The 20,646-nt window shown below is 35.4% G+C and overlaps 1 protein-coding gene across 50 annotated transcripts in view; it reads left to right on the top strand.

Annotated features, from left to right (window-relative positions):
- Positions 1 to 20,646, top strand: part of ank3b (ankyrin 3b) — a 211,155-nt gene that overhangs the window by 92,202 nt on the left and 98,307 nt on the right. For all 50 annotated transcript variants that reach the window (XM_073918153.1, XM_073918150.1, XM_073918148.1 and 47 more), the window contains one exon: positions 899 to 1,096. In XM_073918153.1, coding sequence (XP_073774254.1) covers positions 899 to 1,096 — 198 coding nt within the window. The remainder of the gene's footprint in view (positions 1 to 898; positions 1,097 to 20,646) is intronic.

Genomic DNA, 20,646 nt, shown 5'->3' with positions numbered 1-20,646 from the left:
GGCGTACGCTAAGTTTTTGTGTGTACGCAGCATTGATACATGAGGCCCCAGATCTGTGTCTGATTTAATTCTACAAATGCAAGTGGCACAAATCTGAAGTGAAAAGATCAGATTCCATGCGGTTTGGACTGTTCACACTGTCATTACCCGAGTCACACGTGGGGAGAAAAATTTGATTCGGGCCACATTTGTCTGCAGTGTAAACGTAGCCTTACAGGTGGTTTGTCAAGCCCACTCACCTGTGTGAAGCACACCTATTTTGCAAGAAGTATGTGGGGCTTATCAGAAGGAAGCTATACAATATTACATAGTTGTGCATATAGTCAGTACTGAAGCCAAATCTGGAGCTTATCTAACAAAATAAGTTATGATAACGGTCCGAAAACTAGCGTATCCAAATTCATAATAATAATTATATAACAAGAAACAAGAAAGAAAAAAAACATACACAGGCAAACTAAATTATTATCTGTGAATTTATAATTTTATATAATATAATAATAATTAATACAAATTTAAAAAGAGGAAGAATCAAGAAAAGCAGAAAATTAGAGACTAAAGAGACTAAAGTGACTTGGGCACATGCCCAAGACTAAAAAGGGCATGTGCACTGCACAGGTTGAGCCCTATGTGTGCACGTGACTGGTTTGGTGACTAAAATATTAATTTAATAAATATATCTGTTTAATAAATCTGTTGAAAATCACCAAAATACATTGCCTATATTCACAGAGAAATTGATAAAAATATTACTTTTCAAAATGGGCTGTACTCAGTTATGCTGAGCAGTGTAGCAACACTCTTGATTTCTCTTAACTAGTTTAGTACATTTTACAACCTCAATAAAGGAAAACAAGAGCAAAATGTCTTATATTTATGTGTGTGTGTGTGTTTATAGGACGATCAGACCCCGTTGCATATATCCAGTCGTCTGGGAAAACCAGACATTGTCCAGCAACTGCTGCAGCATGGGGCTTTACCCGACTCCACCACCACGTCTGGATACACGCCACTGCACCTGGCTGCACGGGACGGCCACAAAGACGTGGCATCCATCCTGCTGGACAACGGAGCCTCTCTTGGCATTACTACCAAGGTCAGTCATAAAACAGAGCTGGATGATTCATAAAGCTTTTATAGATTTGGCTGTGACTGTGACAACAACTAGAAATGAATGGCTATTTTACAAAAATGAAATCCAACTTACAAATAGTTAAAATTGTAAGATAGGTTGACTTTTTTTTTTAGTTCAGTGTTGAGTTTATTCATAAAACTATTTAACTGCATACTTCCAACTGTTTGTTTAATGAAAGTAACTGTTTGATTTCCCTATTTGAGCATTTACATATAGTTTAATTCTGTATTAAATAAAATATGCTTAGCTACGCCCCTCCAACCATTAGTTTGCTAATAGTGAAAAGGGAGGAATACAAAAAATAAAACCTCACCCCTTAGAAAACAAGTTGGTTTAATAGGAAATACATACTACACAGGAGTCAGTTTTACCATAGTCATCCCATGGGGTACATGGGAAAAAGTGCATCCTTTTTCTGTGCTTAATCTTATTTCATAAATGTAATTTGACAAAACTAAATAATGATATGGTTATGTTGAATTAAAATAGGTCAAATTTGTATCATACTATATAAGTATAAAGTGGGAGAGAAAAAAAAGTAGAACTTGCCTTAATTTGTTCACATTTCCACAATAAAACTTGTATGCTATTGATTTACATTCGATTCACTGCTAATTTCACACAAAACAAAACAAAACAAGATTTCATTGTTGAAGCAAAATACAAGCTTCACTTTATGAAAAGCATTTGTCCTGCTTTTACAGATTCGGACACTGTATTTAACTATTTTCCTTTCCAAATGCTCTACAAGGAACTGTTTAAGGGACAGTTTAAACTAAAAATGAAAAATTGCTGTTAATGTTCTTACCTTCAGGCCATTTATGATTTAAGATGTAGGTGATCGTTTTTTCTCCAGCAGAACGTGTGATCCTTGCTGATTTATAATGCAAGTCAATGGTAGCATCACAATCTGAGCTTAACATAAAAACCTGCATCTCCTGACTTTTCAATTCGTGCAAGAAGCTGAACATTATTTACAACATTTTTATCTGTAATCTGCAGTCTTTTGGTGTTTTTAACACCTTTGAATGCACTAAATGCACTTCGCTTTTAAATTGAATGCAAAGGACAAAGCCTGGCAGGCATTTTCATGTTTAAATTATGTCTAATAGACGTCATGGCTAAAACAATCTAATAAACTTCTAACAACAGTCCAAAAATAGGCATCAAATACACAGGAATAGCTGATTACACTTGTGAATTGTGTCTAATTGGTCTATTTTATGACCTTTTTGCACTATTGTTAAACGTCTATTAGATTTTCACTGTATTTTGTGTTTGTTTTTGGTGTCCTCAACAAACACTGCCTGCATTTGGACGTCTATTAGACATATTTTAGACAAAAAATGGCTTGGTGGAAGGACTGAACATTGATTTTTTTAAATAGATTTATATTTAATAACTCATTAGGGATTTTAATGCGACATTTAAAAACAATGAAAGCAATCAGACTAATGAAAAAAGCAATATTATATAAGCTTGTGGCTGAAGATTCATTCTTTTAGTATTATGTCTGGTTTTTGTGTGTGTGTGTGTGTGTGTGTGGTTTGATTCTACTTGTTGACTTTTAAACATGATAGTTTAATCTCCTCCATTCGCCCTTTTCTGTGATGGGACGTTGATTTCGTTCTGTTTGGGTTAATGGAGCAAACAGCTCCCTTCTTCATCAATCTGCTGTTGAGTTTGTGATAGAATGATAAATGAATTCAATTATGAACAAATCAAGCATGTGAGCAGTGTTGTGCTGACAGCGTGTTATGTTATATGACTCAGACAGGAGGCTGTTTCAGATTAATCATTAAACTGATTATTCACTAAAACGAGTCATTATGCAAATGTGCGTGTTGCCCTTTACTATCAACAAGCCTGAAATGAAAGAACTACAGCGAAAATGATATTCTTAATTGAAAACTGAATATGGAAAGAGTCTATGATTGCTGCATGGCATGAAATGTGCACAAAATAATGGGATCCAGTCATAAACATCATTTTCTGTATGTGTTCGTAGTTTGGCAAAATATAAAATGAACTGTGATATGAACTAGTGCCTATGAATATTAAACAGCAGAGATGCTGCTGTTTGTATATGAAGTCTACATGTTCTGTGAGTACTTGTGAGTTTCATCTAAACACATTTTCCCATTTTACACATGTGGCCCTATCATACACCGACGCAATAAGGCACAAGACTTGGCACGATTTGTTGCGATTTTTGTTGCCTATTATTTATTATATGCATATTTATATTTGTTTTAATAAAAACGAGTTTAGATTTGTCCACCTGTCAGGTTTTGGAGACCATATGGGGCATAAGAACTGCACGTGTTTTTTAATATAACTCCGTTTTCAACTAAACTTCGCTATTATTGTTCATTTATTAGTTTGATGGGAATTAGAACTGAAATAGTTTTAAACAAATCGTTGCACTTAACAAACTAAATTAAATATGTAGGCTAATGGATGTCTTCAACACACTCATACCTCGTTAAGAGAATAAACACAACCATGATAGACCATGCGCCACGGCACAGAGCCTATTTTTTTTTAGCCCTAAAATAGCAAAAGTAGATTCAGACACGCCCTTAATGCTTTTGCACCCTGCGCTTTAGACTTTGCGTCTAGATCATTAACCCCTTCAGACCCTGCGTCCATTACAATGGACATCACATGACATCCCATTTTTCTGAAATTTGGAACATAATTCAGGTCTGAAGGGGTTAAAATAGTGCCCATGATGTCAATTCATCAATGTTATAATTTAATTGAATAAACTTTTATCAATTTTACACAGAAATTCACTCGCCAAAAACTCGCTAATGGTTCAACTTTTAACAATTACTACTATTACTACTATTAATAATAATACAGTTTATTAATAATAAATGTAATAAATTATTAATTATAATACATTGCTATTAATTTTACTTTTAGGCCCTCCAAGATTTATGTAACCTTAAACTTGTAAGAAATATATTGGCGAAAACTGTGGTCCTTGGTGATTTATAAAATTATAAATTCACAGATATTAATTTAGTTTACCTGTGTATGTTTTTTTTTTTTTTTGTTTCTTGTTATGAATCACATAGGTTTGAGCTATATACTGCATACAGAGGGGAAAATAAGTGTTGAACAAGTCATGTTTATTCCCTGGGAGTAATATGTTTAATGGAGCTGTTGACATGGAATTGGTATGATAAAAAACCCAAACAATACAAACATAAAAATAAAACAAAACCAAGAAAAAAATGTGTAATAACAATGAAATGACACAAGGAGAAAGTGGTGAACTACTGAAACATAATTAGTACTATATAGAAAAGGCATTTCTGGTGATGGCAGCTTAAAAACACCTCTCATATGGAGAATGAAGTCACATGCATTGCTCAGTGGTGATTTTTCCACAGACTTCAACAGATTGTTAAAATCTTAATAGTTCTGTGGGTCTCGTCTATCAAATCTGATCTTTAATTTGTCTTTTATTGGATTTAAGTCAGGTGATTGGGTGAACCATTCTACAGCTTGATTTTCATTACATTTACATTTACATTTAGTCATTTAGCAGACGCTTTTTATCCAAAAACTTACAAATGAGGATTTTCTTTCTCTAAAAGCATTTAAGAGTTTGCTTGGTTGTGTTTTGGATCATTGTCTTGCTAAAATGTCAACTATGGTTTCATCTTCATCCTCCTGCTAATGTAGATGTTGGACTGAAGCAGTTAGGATTTATTTACACTGAGGAAGGGCAGAGGGTTGCTGAAGAACTACTGAAAGATTTCAGCTGCTGTCTGGGCTTTCTCTGCCTTTCTACAGCTCCCTTTCTTCATGTGTTCAATACTTTTTCCTTGTGTCATTTTATTTTATTACACATGACTTAGTTTGTAATCTGATTAGATTCGTTTTTGCATATATGGATTTCTTTGGTTGTTACCAACATCCGGTGAAAATTTCAAATCAACAGCACCTTTATAAATATGTTTTCTGAGAAAAACGTTGACGTGTTCAATACATATTTTCCCTACTGTATATATACTGTAAATTAAAATGAAAGTTTTACTGTTTTAATAGAGTCAACTCTACGAGTAAATAAATAACTGAATAAATACATTGTTGGTTTAACTATAACTTTAAATATTCTGGTGGGTTGTAGATTTTAAATCACAAATGAGATGTTAAAAAAGATGTCATTCTGTTTTGACAAGTACTCTGCTCTCTAGCCTGCGAAAAAAAAAATGCTAATAAATAATGAAAGCTAATGCAGCGTTCAGAATGATTTGTGATCAACTCCGACTCATCATGAAACCTCTCTGAGTTAGATTCACACAGCTAGATAGAAATCCCAACACTGATTCCCAGCAGCTCATCGCTGGCATAAATCACACTTCCTGACTCGTTTAGTATTAGCATAAATCACACAGCGGTGTTGAATTGTGGCTTGAGCGTAAATCAGCAATTCTCTGTTTACTAACTGTTTTCGAGATCAAATGCATAATATTTCTGTCCTGGACATTTTAGCTGAGCCCATAAACGCAGACTCTTGCAGCTCTTGCACATTAAAAGAAAGAGCATCTCATCCATCACTGTAACTCACCAAACTGCCACATGCGGAGGCTTTTGCTGGCAGTGTTTGATTTGCAGTGCAACGGAATTACAAAACTCTTTCACATTACTACATGATTTTAACATCGTGTCAGTTATAAGAGACATCTGATGACGTGTAGGGTCTTTTAGAGTTGCTGCATGTGGGACGAGTTAGTGTTTTGGTGTTTGTATTGATTGTTTTTGAGCGCAGGGCTTTATTTTCACATGTATCAGGTCCCTGAAACAGACAGCATTTAAATCAGACTGTTCGCCCACGCTGAGAAAAGTTACAAGGATAATCTGATATCTTTAGTGAAGCTTTCAAAATGCAGAGTGGATGCTGGAAATATTTTCTTTAACTTGAAGACCTTGGAGAGTTTGCCTATGTGTTGTGTTTCTCATTGAAAACAGTGAGGGTTTAAGTTTACAATTTACAAACACACAGAAACACACACACACACACACACACACACACACACACACACACACACACACACACACACACACACACACACATATTTAAATATATATACATAAATATACATAAATATTGTGACATACTGTACATATTGCTGTGTAATGTCTATTTATGTTTGTTGTATCTTAGTGTGTTTGTGTGTGGTTTTGTGTATGTCTGTGTAGTTGTGTGCGTATACACACACACACAAACACACACACATATATAGTTTTGTAGACTATCGAAAAAAAATAGAGCTTAAAGGGGCTAATAATTTTGTCCTTAAAATGGTGTTTAAAAAATAAAAAAGCAGTCTAAAAACTGCTTTTATTCTAGCCGAAATAAAACAAATAAGACTTTCTCCAGAAGAAAAAATATTATCAGACATACAGTGAAAATTTTCTTGCTCTGTTAAACATCATTTGGGAAATATTTAAAAAAGAAAAATAATAATATAAATAATAATAATAATAATATTTAAATAATAATTAATAATAATTAAATAAATTCAAAGGGGGGCTAATAATTCTGACTCTTCAACTATATATATATATATATATATATATATTAACTATATATAATATATATATATATATATATATATATATATATATATATATATATATATATATATATATATATATATATATATATATATATATATATTATATGTATGTTGTTGTGTTTATGTTTGTGCCTTTGGGTATCTTTGTGTGTGTGTGTCTCCGTTTTTGTCTTTGCCTGTGTCTTTGTGTTGTTGTGTACATATATTTATATATACACATATGATGTGTTGTCTTGTGTCTTTGTGTGTTCGTGCCTTTAATTGTGTTTGTTTCTTTTTGTATACAGTTTTGTGTTTGTGTGTGTTAATGTTTGTGCTTGTGTAACTTTGAGTGTGTGTTTGTGTGTGGGTAAATGCGTGTGTGTGCGTGTCTGTTTGCTGCTTCTCTCTGAGAAGAATTCAAAAAATGTTATGATGTCATCTTTAGAATTCTGCTCTGGCAGAAAGTGCAGTTCTAAATCTGACCTTCTGTTGGTGTTTGAGGAGTTTACAGTTATCCACAGCTACTTTTCCTGCTTATTCAATTGATTTTCGGCCTTTCGTTTTTCACGATGGCAGTGTTCAACAGAGCAATTCGAAAGCTTTTTGGCCGCTTTAAACCTTTCTTGCGTGATACGGAGACACAGAAGTGTGCTCCGCAAGAACTGGTGGCGGTTGAGAAACATGAGGAGAACGAGGCCATCGACTGCACTGAGAATGTCAAAAAGTGCAGGATCAAATGTCTCAGAAGAAAGCCGAAGGAGCGAAAGCCTCTTCTGGTGAAAGCCAAACCACTGCTGACTCCTGTCAAACCTTCTGTCCTGAAGCCTGTTGATGACCTACCTGAGCTTCCAGGCGTCTCTGGAGACTTCACTCTTCCAGCCACTCACATTCAGTCGCTGCCAGAGTCTCCAGATGAGCTGGTCTCCTACCACTGCTCCTCAGTACGTCCTCCTACCAGACGAGCTGTTCCTCTGAGTCCAGTAAAGCCTCAGGTGTGCTCTGCATCTCCTCCAGAAATCTCGTTCCTCAACACTGAGGACGAGGAGAACGAGTCTGAGGAGATCCAAGCCTGCAGGTCTCCCCCACCACTGAGACCACTGATTGCTTGGGAGGAAAAGGAGGAGGAATCCTGGATGAGCAAAGTGATGGATCTCCATCAAAGCGAGGAGGACCTCAGTGAAGCTGGAGAGTCTACCTCTCAGTTCTCCATGGTGTCTCCTGATGGTCCTTCCACAAGACGAGCAGCTCTTCTGAGTGTGTTTCCTGACACTCATGATGCTGTCGTTCTGCCTGGAGTGTGTCCTTCATCATATGACGATTTCTCCCGTCATTGCTCTCCAGTTCGTCCTCCTACAAGACGAAAAGCTCTTCCGAGTATGTTTCCTGACACTCATGATGCTGCCGCTCTGCCTGGAGCATGTGCTTCATCTAATGAGGAATTCTCCCGCTGCTCTCCAGTTCGTCATCCTATCAGACGGATGGTTGCTTGGGAGGAGGAGGAGGATGAGAAAGAGGAGAAATATTCGTCAAGTGACGTAATGGAGGAGGAGATGGACGTCATTGAAGCTGGAGACTTTGCCGGACAAGAGTCGACCGCTCAGTTCTCCATGACATCTCCAGGTATTCAGCACAAGAAGCCAAAGTTCAGAAAAGTGGCACAGCTTCTGTCTCTGTGGGCCGAGGAGAAGGCAAAGAAAAAGGCGGAGAGGAAACTCCTGAAGAAGAAGGAGAAGAGAGATAGAGAGGTGCTGTATCATTACTTCTTGAATGATCTGAAACTAAAGCAACAGTGGATGAACAAACACTACCACATCTACAGTTGATCCCTCTCCTACATCTCCAACTCCCCCTGAACCCACTGCACATTCCTCCTGTAAATAAAACTGTGCAAATGCTGAATGATCTCTGAGTGTTATTGAGTGTTATAAGCATGGTTCGTCTTACACACATAATAGTTTTTATCTTACATAAGTATTGTAGAAATAAAGACATGAACTGTTTTCATGGGCTGTAATAATGAAAAACATTTAAAAGCAAAATCAGTTAAAATAATAAAAGTGAATGACAAAATCACTAAACAAATCTGCAATTGAGAGTTCATTCAGAATATTCATTAAAGTACGATAATATTGAAATGATAGTAATAAAATAACTACACATGAAGACACACGTAAAGAGCAAAACCTGTTAAAATGACAAAAATTATAAATGAATCTATAAATTTAGATCGTTCATTCAGAATATTAAAGTATAATAATATTTAAACAGTAAAATTATCAAAGTAAATAAACATGTAATTTGCAAAAAAAAAGCTAAACCCATTAAAATGATGAAAGTGAATGAGAAAATGACTAAATTAATCTATAAATTGATGTAGTTCATTTAGAATATTTTTTATAAAGTACGATAATATATATATACAGTTGAAGCCAAAAGTGTCCAAAAAGGCACATAACCATTTTTAAAAAGTCAGATGTTAATGTGACTAATCTTTATTCTCTTTTAGGTAAATTAGGATTATCAAATTTGTTTCTGTTATGCTTAATAGCAGAACAATGAGAGATATTTTTTGAGAAATTGTTTTAACTTTTCTTGAAAGTCAAGTTTACATACAATGAGATTATTGTGCCTCTGAAAAAGCTCAGATGATGATGTCAAGGTTTTGGATGTTTCTGATTGGCTAATTGACAGCATTTGAGTTACAGTTTTTTACAATGGCTATGACACTTTTTTCAATACATTTAACAAGTTTGCTAAACTCTTAACGCAGCAACACACCTAAAATACACAATTGGCAAAACAGATAATTTTATGCTCAAAATCACACATTATAAACTAAACCTCTAAACTACTTTTCAAAATACAATAATAAACGAACACACTACACCATGTCTAACAAAACACTGCAATCATGTTTCAAAATGAAATTATTGTTCAAAACACAAACACATGTTCTGTTCAAACATAAACATTCAGTCATTCAGAACACACTGACAATAAAAACACTATCATCAGCTGACATTACAGAAACTCCATTAGTTTATGTGTCAGCTCTGCCCTTATAATTGAAGTCTCGTTACAGTTTTGTTTCGTTGGGTTAAGTTAATGCGTGCATTTTCTTTCATTTACGGCAAAAATTCTATACAAAACGAAGAAAAAAATTTGCTTTATAAAATTTACAGTATATGTAAAAAAAACTACAGACACAGAATTTCTGCAGTACAGACTTTTTTTGCAGAAGGACATCACTGCTAACAGGAAAAGCACCACAATTATAATAAAATAACAAAGTAATCTTCTATACTGCCCGGTCTTTTGCCACATGTTCTCATCCACATTATACTTGATATCTTCTGTGGCCCGGCATGGTAACTGTGTCCCTTTGGCCTATTATGTTTTTCCTACGGCGACATCCCCAGCCTTGTCAACATTGAAAATTTCATGTGGTACTTGATTGGCCTCTAACTTCATGACTCTCTGAAAGTAATTAGACACAGTGTATGCAAATGCTGTACTGTATATGTACTGTATGTACTAATGAACTCCAGGTTTAAAGAGTAGTTTACTGCAAAACACACTGTGTATAGTACAGTAATGACTGTATTGCATAATCTGACATGGACATATTGGTGACAGAGTTATTTGATGTTCCTTTCAAAAACCTCAAGAGTCCTCTATTAGAACATATGATCATGTGATTGGAAAAACCAAAACAAGACATGAGAGTGCTTTCTAGATGGGAATCAGCTGTCATATATATATATATATATATATATATATATATATATATATATATATATATATATATATATATATATATACATATATGAGAGACTCATATAGCAGTTTTATATATATATATATATATATATATATATATATATATATATATATATATATATATATATATATATATATACATACATTTATTTATTTATTTATAAAACCGCAATATGCTGTTTCTCATTGGCAATTGAATAAAATACAGGGAATAAACTTGTGTTTCAATTCACAATTAGAACAGCTGTTCCTTTTGACTTTATCCTATATAATTTCTGTTTAGAACATGATGTTATCTGTTCTGACATACTGTGTTAAAGCATTTGTAAATTTGACTGTAAAATTACATTGTTTTGTTCTTGGTTGTGCTTGTGTGTAAAAGAAGTTAAAGCATTTTAAATTTGTGTTAACTGGATGCATTTTGTGTCAAAACAACAAGAAATGTGTTAATTGTATAGCCCACGAAGACGGATGTTGTGCTAACTGAGTTAAGAGTTTAGGAAACTTGATAAATGTATTGATAAAAGTGTCATAGCAATTGTAAAAAACTGTAATTGGAGACTCAACTATAGAATAGTATTTAAGGAAAACCTCAAACACACTGCTTCCTTTTGTGACAACATGGGAAAATCAACAAGCCAGAATCAACAACAAAGCCAGATTACAGTTAGCTAAACTACTCTGGGAAAAGAATAATTTTTGGAGACATGTCCTGCGGTCTGATGGAACTAAGATTGAACTGTTTGGCCATAATGACCAGTGTTACATTTGGAGGACAAAGGGGAAAGCTTACAAGCCTAGAAACACCACCCCAACTGTGAAGTATGGGTGCAGCAGCATACCCAAAACATTTGACCAAAGTTCTACAGTTTAAAAGATAAAAAATACTAAGGAAATGTGAGTAAACTTTTGACTGTCTAGAAATTAATAACAATTCTCAAAATTCTCTCATTATTCTGGCATTTAGCAAATGTAAATCATTTAGGTTATCCTAACAGACCTAAAATAGTAAACGTTTAGTATGATTTACCATCAGACATTAGCACATTGTGTGTGTGTGTGTGTGTGTGTGTGTGTGTGTGTGTGTGTGTGTGTGTGTGTGTGTGTGTGTGTGTGTGTGTGTGTGTGTGTGTGTGTGTGTGTGTGTGTGTGTGTGTGTGTGTGCGTGTGTGTGTGCGTGTGTGTGTGTGTTACTTTAGAAAGATATAATACGTTTTCTTTTAAATTTGAAATAAATCTACTTTTTGACAGTAACACTTGGTCAGAATAAGAAATGCTGTTGTGATTAAAAAATCATGGTTATTTTATAAAAGATTGCTTTTTTAATTGGCATTGTTTTGTTTATAAATGATTATAAAAATATATGAAAACTCGGAACCTTTTTGTTTTTGATGCTGTAAAATAACTATTTACAGTAGTTAATATTGTCATATTAGTTTAATTAGTAAAAAAATTCTACTGAAACTACTGAACAATTCACAGTTTTGTCTGTAATATTTTTTTTTCATATTGACTGATGTGGTCTTTCAAAAGCAGTGCAGATATTAAATATCCCTTCGTTTTTCTTTGACTTAGTCTTATATAGATATATTGTTTTGTTTATGCGTGTGTGTGTGTGCTTGTGCCTTTTTGTGTGCAGCTTTGTGTGTGTTTGTGGCTTTGTGTAGGTGTATGTATGTATGTATGTATGTACAGTATGTATGTGTGTGTGTGTGCGTGTGTGCGTGCGTGCGTGCGTGCGTGCGTGTGTGTGTGTGTGTGTGTTTTTTTTTTGTTATTGTGTCATTGTGTATATATCTATTGAAATATTGGTGTTTATGTGTGTTTGTTTGTGCCTTTGTGTGTGCTGCTTTATGTGTGTTTGTTTCTTTTTGTTAACGGCTTTGTGGTTCTGTGTTTTACAGTTTTTTACAATTGTTTTGCCACAAATTTCAGAACTCTGATGTCAATTTTCAAAACTCTAGACACAAAATTTTACAACCATTGCCAACATTGCACATTTTTGCAAAACTCTCAAAGGGCACCTATCCGCTTGTTAAGTGGTGACGTGTTTGTGGCGTATGTAATACTGTTTCCGGGTCTAAGCCGCCATTCATTTGAGTGGAGAAATCATTCGTTTATGATCAATTTTTATTCATATCACACATTAAAGTTAATTTTATATAAACTCATAGTGTACACAACAACCTCTGGGTTTGCTGCATAACAAATACCAAAATGTTAACAATTTATAAAAAAATGAATCACTTTCTGGCCATCGGATATAAGGCATGGACATATACATTGCGATCGTGATTTTCGAAAGTATTAAATCGCTTTGTAAACGTTTATTATTACCATTTCATGAGTCTCCCCATACAGTTGTATAGAGCGCTTGGACCCGGACTACTTTTCAAGCAGTTTGGAGAGACATATGTGTAGGTGTAGTGCATAGACCGTCATATTGGGGTGATATAAACACACCCAGTCCTTTTTTTTTTCAATTTAAAACATAAAAATGATGGACCAATTGGAGCGGTTTTCAGACCGACTGCAACTTGACGTAGGAGTGCGGTCCCCCCACCCACCAAATTGATTGCCAGCTGCGTATTAACATGTCCCAGTAGTCACATGTATAATCATATCAACAAGACAGGACGTGCGTAAAGCAACTGGGAATAAAAGGTCTGTCCAGTTTGCTAGGATCATCAATCATCATCAAATGTGATCAAGAGTGAGTTTAAAATGTTTTAAAACAGTGCACGTGTGTAATGAATTACAGCCATTTACTTCAGATTCACTTCATCAACACAGCCGTATGTCAGAACAATTATAAAAGAAGACGCTTCAGTCCTGGTTTGTAGACAATAAATCAGGTTTATGTTGTACATTAACATAACAGATATTCATACAGCAGTGGAGATTAACCTGCATCCTGTCACATTTGCGCGCAAAAAGAGCGTAAAGCTAAACGCGCGCTGTATCTCTCTGTGTGTGTGTGTGTGTGTCTGCGCTATATGTGTGTGTGTGTGTGTTTGTGTGTGGGAACTTTGTAACGGAGAATCTGCAGAATAAACCGTGACACTCTGACCAATGTGAGGAGAGTTACCTCACACGTGACTTGTTGTAGCTCTTTTGGTCCATTTAGAAATGTTGCCGTGTGAAATCGAACTGCACCAAGAACAAAGAGCATCAGATTAACAATTTTAATCCCTGTTTCGGAACAACTGAATCGATTCACAGGTGTGAAAGCACCCTAAGGCACGCAGAAAGGCACGTAGAAACGTTGTGTCTAAAAGCAGGGATTCTCACTAGTGGGCCTCAGTGATCCTGCAGGTGGGCCGCGAGATACCTTAAATTAACTCTTAATATTAAGGGAGTCAAGAGATCTCGCGAGATTAAATCGCGACGAAATTTCTCGTCGAGGTAAAAAGTTGTCTTGTGAGTTGAGATGTTAGCATGATGGAGCGTGAGGGTCAAATTAGCATTGAAGATTGGAAGCAGGATTGAATTTGAACTGCAAATCAAGTGCTTTGCATACACCTGGTAGGGCTGGCTTCTGTGGTGCACATGTCACTCGTTTAGGCGGGTGGGTGTGAAGTAACCGCTTTTTTTTTCTCACCGGAGTGAGATGTGTAGAAAGTCGCATTATTGAAGTGCAGTACAGTAAACGCCGCATTCAAACTATTATCATGGTGTAGGACTTCTAGCTGCATTTTGTGACAGGACAGTCCACACAGCTGTTTGACACTATATTCTCGGCACCTACACACATATCTAAGCGCACACAAACATACTGAACTGATGGAGACTCAACACACCCGCTTTCATCATTACCAAACATGTTTATGTTTCTTTTTATGGTTCAGGTAACCAAATTCTACACAAGGACTAAAAAACGCTTTTATTTTGTCATGTAGCACATGTATTTTTTGTTTGTTCACGAGAGAGAAAGAGACCGAAACATCCACCACGTAACCAATATAAAATAATACTGTTGCATACATCAGCTGCACAAATCAGGCCATAGACATTACATTAAGATGCCTACTGGTTTAAAAAGGCCTAGATAAAAAGAACATGGCCAAATGAGAGTGTTTCTGTCATAAACTATAGGAAAACAACTTGTCAAAAAGAAAATAAGAAAATCAAACCCTGCGAACAGAATAAATTCAGGAATGGAGAAAAGAGCGCTCTTTAATTATCAGCTGTTAGTCAGCGCCCGCTCTTTTTTCCTGGCCATTGCGCCTTTTGCCGTGTGATGTGTAAATGCAGACAGTCGGATTCGAGTCACCTTTAAAATATGATAAATGTAAGCAGGTTATCAAAAAACAAATTGGATACTGTCACAAAATCCCAATTGACCATCAACATCTGCAATGTACATACTCTGAAATTCTATAGGGGAAAAGGCAGTCAGTAGAGTTTCCTATTTTCCATTTATATATTAACAAATATTTTGCAGTGTTTGCATGCTCACTGCATATAATTCAATATAAACTAATGTAAAACTATTTCATGCATAAAATGATAAAAATAATTATGGAAATTGCATACTTAAAAATAAAAGAAAGTTCAATACAGGTAAAAACAAACACTTAAATTGTTTTGCATTTTGTGATTTAAAAACATATTTTTATTATAAAAATATATTTTCCATTTATATATTAGCAAAATATTTAAAGACTATTTGATTCATATGTTTCATCATTAAGGATTTCTTTAAAATAGTGTAAATATCTCCTCTTGTTCTCGTTCTCGTGAACCCAATCTCGTGTCTGGTCTCGTCTAGTGAAGTAGGCGTCTCGTCACACTCCTACCTAATATTATACTATAATTTTTGGATTTTGTTATATATATAGTATTATATGTAGGTATTATATATTTCTCAACAAATAAAGATTTAGGGCGAGGCAGTGGCGCAGTAGGTAGTGCTGTCGCCTCACAGCAAGAAGGTCACTGGGTCACTGCTTCGAACCTCGGCTCAGTTGGTGTTTCTATGTGGAGTTTGCATGTTCTCCCTGCCTTCGTGTGGGTTTCCTCCGAGTGTTTCGGTTTCCCCTACAGTCCAAAGACATGCGGTGCAGGTGAATTGGGTAGGTTAAATTGTTCGTAGTGTGTGTGTGTGTGTGTGTGTGTGTGTGTGTGTGTGTGTGTGTGTGTGTGAATGTGTGTGTCTGGAAGGGCATCTGCTGTGTAAAAAAACTTGCTGGATAAGTTGGCGGTTCATTCTGCTGTGGCGACCCCAGATTAATAAAGGGACTAATCCTACAAGAAAATAAATGAATGAATAAACATTTAAAGGAACATGCCATGCAAACACTTTTGAGAAAATGTCAGACAAATGGGCCTTAAAAAATTGATCAGAGAAAGAAGCGGGCCCCTTAATGAAAAAGGTTGAGGACCCCTGCCTTATAGGATTAGCCTTAACCCTTTCAAGGCAAGCGTTGCTGATTTGCAACAGTTAAACATTAATACCTTATTACTCCAGATACATATTTTATGAGTTTTTTTTACTCAAAAGTACCACTGCAGGACTTGGTTGTCCGTTAGCAACAAACAGTTTCACAACTTGCTCATCAGATGACACACACACACAAAAAAAAAGTTTCTTGGAGTGCCACATGACAAAGTGACTTGGAGTGAATGAGGATTTGCGATATTGGATTTGGATCCCATATTGTTTTTGCTGTTGTTCTGCCACTGAAAAGCAATTTGTTACATTGTTTGAAAAGTTGTATATAAAAGTTATTTTATAGTTAGTTATATAAGTTATTGTTCATATCATATACAGTCGTCAGTGTCTAATTACCACACTGAGCAAAACTGCAACATCCCAGGACCCCTTGCATGTGAAGGTCTCTCTAAAATAAAAAGTCAGAATTCTATTGTACTACCCCATTTGATTATTTTCCCTAAATATCAGATTTTTCCTGTTTCTAAAAATTGATTTGAGTCTGAGAGGGTTAAAGGCGCAGAACAACAAAACCACTACCTGATGCAAAATGGTATAAAAGGTATAATAAAAAATCTGATGGGTGTTTTAAGCTGACACTTTACAAACACATTCTGAAGACACAAAAGACTTATATTAAATCTGAGGGGGTAACCTAGGTGCCCTTTAACTCCTTTTTCAAATGCTTGGATATGATACACACACGTCAAATATACTGTGTTCATTGAACTAAGATCACCTTTTCAATATAACACAGTTAAACATCAAACTGATCCCATTTCAAAATGCGACTCAAACATTACATTTAAAATAACTGTGTATTCATTTACTTAACATGATGATATTATCAATTGATACAAGCATTCAAAATGATAAATAACTGCTGCATTGCTTTTACATTACTTGATGCGTAGAAACTGCTGTACATTGTTACGTTTAGATGATGAAAGTTTCACGATACTGTAGATCAAATGACATCAGTTACCACAGTAGATGACCCAACTGGACTACATTATCTATAGATTTCATCTTTATTCATCCTTATTTCATATTTATGGTTTCCTTGTTCCATGTACCACTTTTACAGACAATGTTTGCATATTTGACATTACTGTACTGTATGTAAGAAAGCCCGATCATAGCAGATCAATGGATTCACATTGACAAAAGGTTCCTTCCAAGATTTTTGAGTAATGAAAACACCACTGTGATGTAGAGGAGATCCTGTGACTAAATCCACAAGACCAGACTGATGGAACCACAGATCCCAAAATAGAAATCCGATATATGAAAATATATGCAAATTAAATATGTGACATAATTGTTCATATGAATTTTACATACTGTATATAAAATATGTCATACCTGTCAAAATATTGACATTTTTTCTATTAGATCTTATTAGTAATTCTATTAGACTTTAAAATATGTACACACAGTTTAAGTCAGAAATATTAACCCCCTTTAATTTTTTTTTCTTCTTTTTTAAATATTTTCCAAATGATGTTTAACAGAGCAAGGAAATTTTCACAGTATGTCAGATATTTTTTCTTCTGGAGAAAGTCTTATTTGTTTTATTTCGGCTAGTTTTTAAATGTTTAAACACCATTTTAGGGACTAAATTATTAGCCCCTTTAAGCTCTATTCTTTTCTCGATAGTCTACAGAACAAACCATCTTTAATAACTTGCCTAATTACCCTAACCTGCCTAGTTAACCTAATGAACCTAGTTAAGCCTTTAAATGTCACTTTAAGCTGTATAGAAGTGCCTTGAAAAATATCTAGTAAAATATTGTTTACTGTCGTCATGGCAAAGATAAAATAAATCAGTTATTAGAAATGAGTTATTAAAACTATTATGTTTAGAAATGTGTTGAAAAAATATTTTCTTTATTATATATATATATATATATATATATATATATATATATATATATATATATATATATGATGTGGTTGAAAAAACAGTGATCTTTGCACTATTTTGACAAATTATTGATTATTATAACATTTTATATACTGTATGTGGAATCCAATTGTAATTTGCATATGTTGCCATATATCATGTCATATATCAGCTTTCTCTATGGGAATGTGCCGTGAGAAAAAATGACAGTAAACCTACATTATGATGGAATGAATAAAACTAGTTCTGTCTGCACTGTTCCCTCTACACTTATGTATAAACCATAATGAAACCTGTGTCAAACATTTTAAACAACAACATTTAATGATTGTTAAAGATTGTTTATTGAATCGATGTGTGTCTCTGTGTGTAATAATATATGATTTTTTTTTTTAAAGTAGCCATTTATTTCCATTATGGTCAATAATTATACATGAAGTCTTGATTTCTGTAAAAAATAAAGACCTTGCACTTAAAGGTTGCACATATTAGAATTTTACTGTCAAGACTACATTAAAAACAACCTATTTTTTCAAAGGATTAATTGTGATTTTGAGCTTACTATACTTAAAATCTTAAGTTTATGCATTTTCATTGTATATAAATTAAATAAACTCATATTTGTAGGTGACAGGACCAAAATGCTACATTTTAAGTAATGTTCAGTTAACTTAGTTATTTAAGTAAAGACAACATTAGAGTTTACAGTGTATAAAATTAATGAAAACCTATGTAATGTACCCACTTTTCACAAAAACAAACGTGTGTTTGTGTGTGTGTTTTTGTGTGTCTAAACATGTGTGTGTTTGCTGCTTCTCTCTGAGTTCAGTTATGATGTCATCTTTAGAATTCTGCTCTGGCAGAAAGTGCAGTTCTAAATCTGACCTTCTGTTGGTGTTTGAGGAGTTTACAGTTATCCACAGCTACTTTTCCTGCTTATTCAATTGATTTTCGGCCTTTCGTTTTTCACGATGGCAGTGTTCAACAGAGCAATTCGAAAGCTTTTTGGCCGTTTTACACCTTTCTTGCGTGATACGGAGACACAGAAGTGTGCTCCACAAGAACTGGTGGCGGTTGAGAAACATGCAGAGAACGAGGCCATCGACTGCACTGAGAATGTCAAAAAGTGCAGGATCAAATGTCTCAGAAGAAAGCCGAAGGAGCGAAAGCCTCTTCTGGTGAAAGCCAAACCACTGCTGACTCCTGTCAAACCTTCTGTCCTGAAGCCTGTTGATGACCTACCTGAGCTTCCAGGCGCCTCTGGAGACTTCACTCTTCCAGCCACTCACATTCAGTCGCTGCCAGAGTCTCCAGATGAGCTGGTCTCCTACCACTGCTCCTCAGTACGTCCTCCTACCAGACGAGCTGCTCCTCTGAGTCCAGTAAAGCCTCAGGTGTGCTCTGCATCTCCTCCAGAAATCTTGTTCCTCAACACTGAGGACGAGGAGAAGGAGTTTGAGGAGATCCAAGCCTGCAGGTCTCCCCCACCATTGAGACCACTGATTGCTTGGGAGGAAAAGGAGGAGGAATCCTGGATGAGCAAAGTGATGGATCTCCATCAAAGCGAGGAGGACCTCAGTGAAGCTGGAGAGTCTACCTCTCAGTTCTCCATGGTGTCTCCTGATGGTCCTTCTACAAGACGAGCAGCTCTTCTGAGTGTGTTTCCTGACACTCATGATGCTGTCGTTCTGCCTGGAGTGTGTCCTTCATCACGTGACGATTTCTCCCGTCATTGCTCTCCAGTTCGTCCTCCTACAAGACGAAAAGCTCTTCCGAGTATGTTTCCTGACACTCATGATGCTGCCGCTCTGCCTGGAGCATGTGCTTCATCTAATGAGGAATTCTCCCGCTGCTCTCCAGTTCGTCATCCTATCAGACGGATGGTTGCTTGGGAGGAGGAGGAGGATGAGAAAGAGGAGAAATATTCGTCAAGTGACATAATGGAGGAGGAGATGGACGTCATTGAAGCTGGAGACTTTGCCGGACAAGAGTCGACCGCTCAGTTCTCCATGGCATCTCCAGGTATTCAGCACAAGAAGCCAAAGTTCAGAAAAGTGGCACAGCTTCTGTCTCTGTGGGCCGAGGAGAAGGCAAAGAAAAAGGCGGAGAGGAAACTCCTGAAGGAGATGGAGAAGAGAGATAGAGAGGTGCTGTATCATTACTACGTGAATGATCTGATACTAAAGCACCTATGGATCAGCAAACACAACCAGATCTACAGTTGATCCCTCTCCTACATCTCCAACTCCCCCTGAACCCACTGCACATTCCTCCTGTAAATAAAACTGTGCCAATGCTGAATGATCTCTGAGTGTTATTGACTGTTATAAGCATGGTTCGTCTTACACACATAATAGTTTTATCTTACATAAGTATTGTAGAAATAAAGACCTCAACTGTTTTCATGGGCTGTAATAATGAAAAACATTTAAAAGCAAAATCAGTTAAAATAATAAAAGTGAATGACAAAATCACTAAACAAATCTGTAATTGAGAGTTCATTCAGAATATTCATTAAAGTACGATAATATTGAAATAATAGCTATAAAATAACTACACATGAAGACACACGTAAAGAGCAAAACCTGTTAAAATGACAAAAATAATAAATGAATCTATAAATTAAGATCGTTTATTCAGAATATTAAAGTATAATAATATTTAAACAGTAAAATTATCAAAGTAAATACACATGTAATTTGCAGAAAAAACTAAACCCATTAAAATGATGAAAGTGAATGAGAAAATGACTAAATTAATCTATAAATTGATGTAGTTCATTCAGAATATTTATTAAACTACAATACTA

The sequence above is a fragment of the Danio rerio genome, chromosome 12, assembly GCF_049306965.1.
Source record: "Danio rerio strain Tuebingen ecotype United States chromosome 12, GRCz12tu, whole genome shotgun sequence".
NCBI lineage: Eukaryota > Metazoa > Chordata > Actinopteri > Cypriniformes > Danionidae > Danio > Danio rerio.
This window is presented reverse-complemented; position numbering and strand designations above follow the sequence as displayed.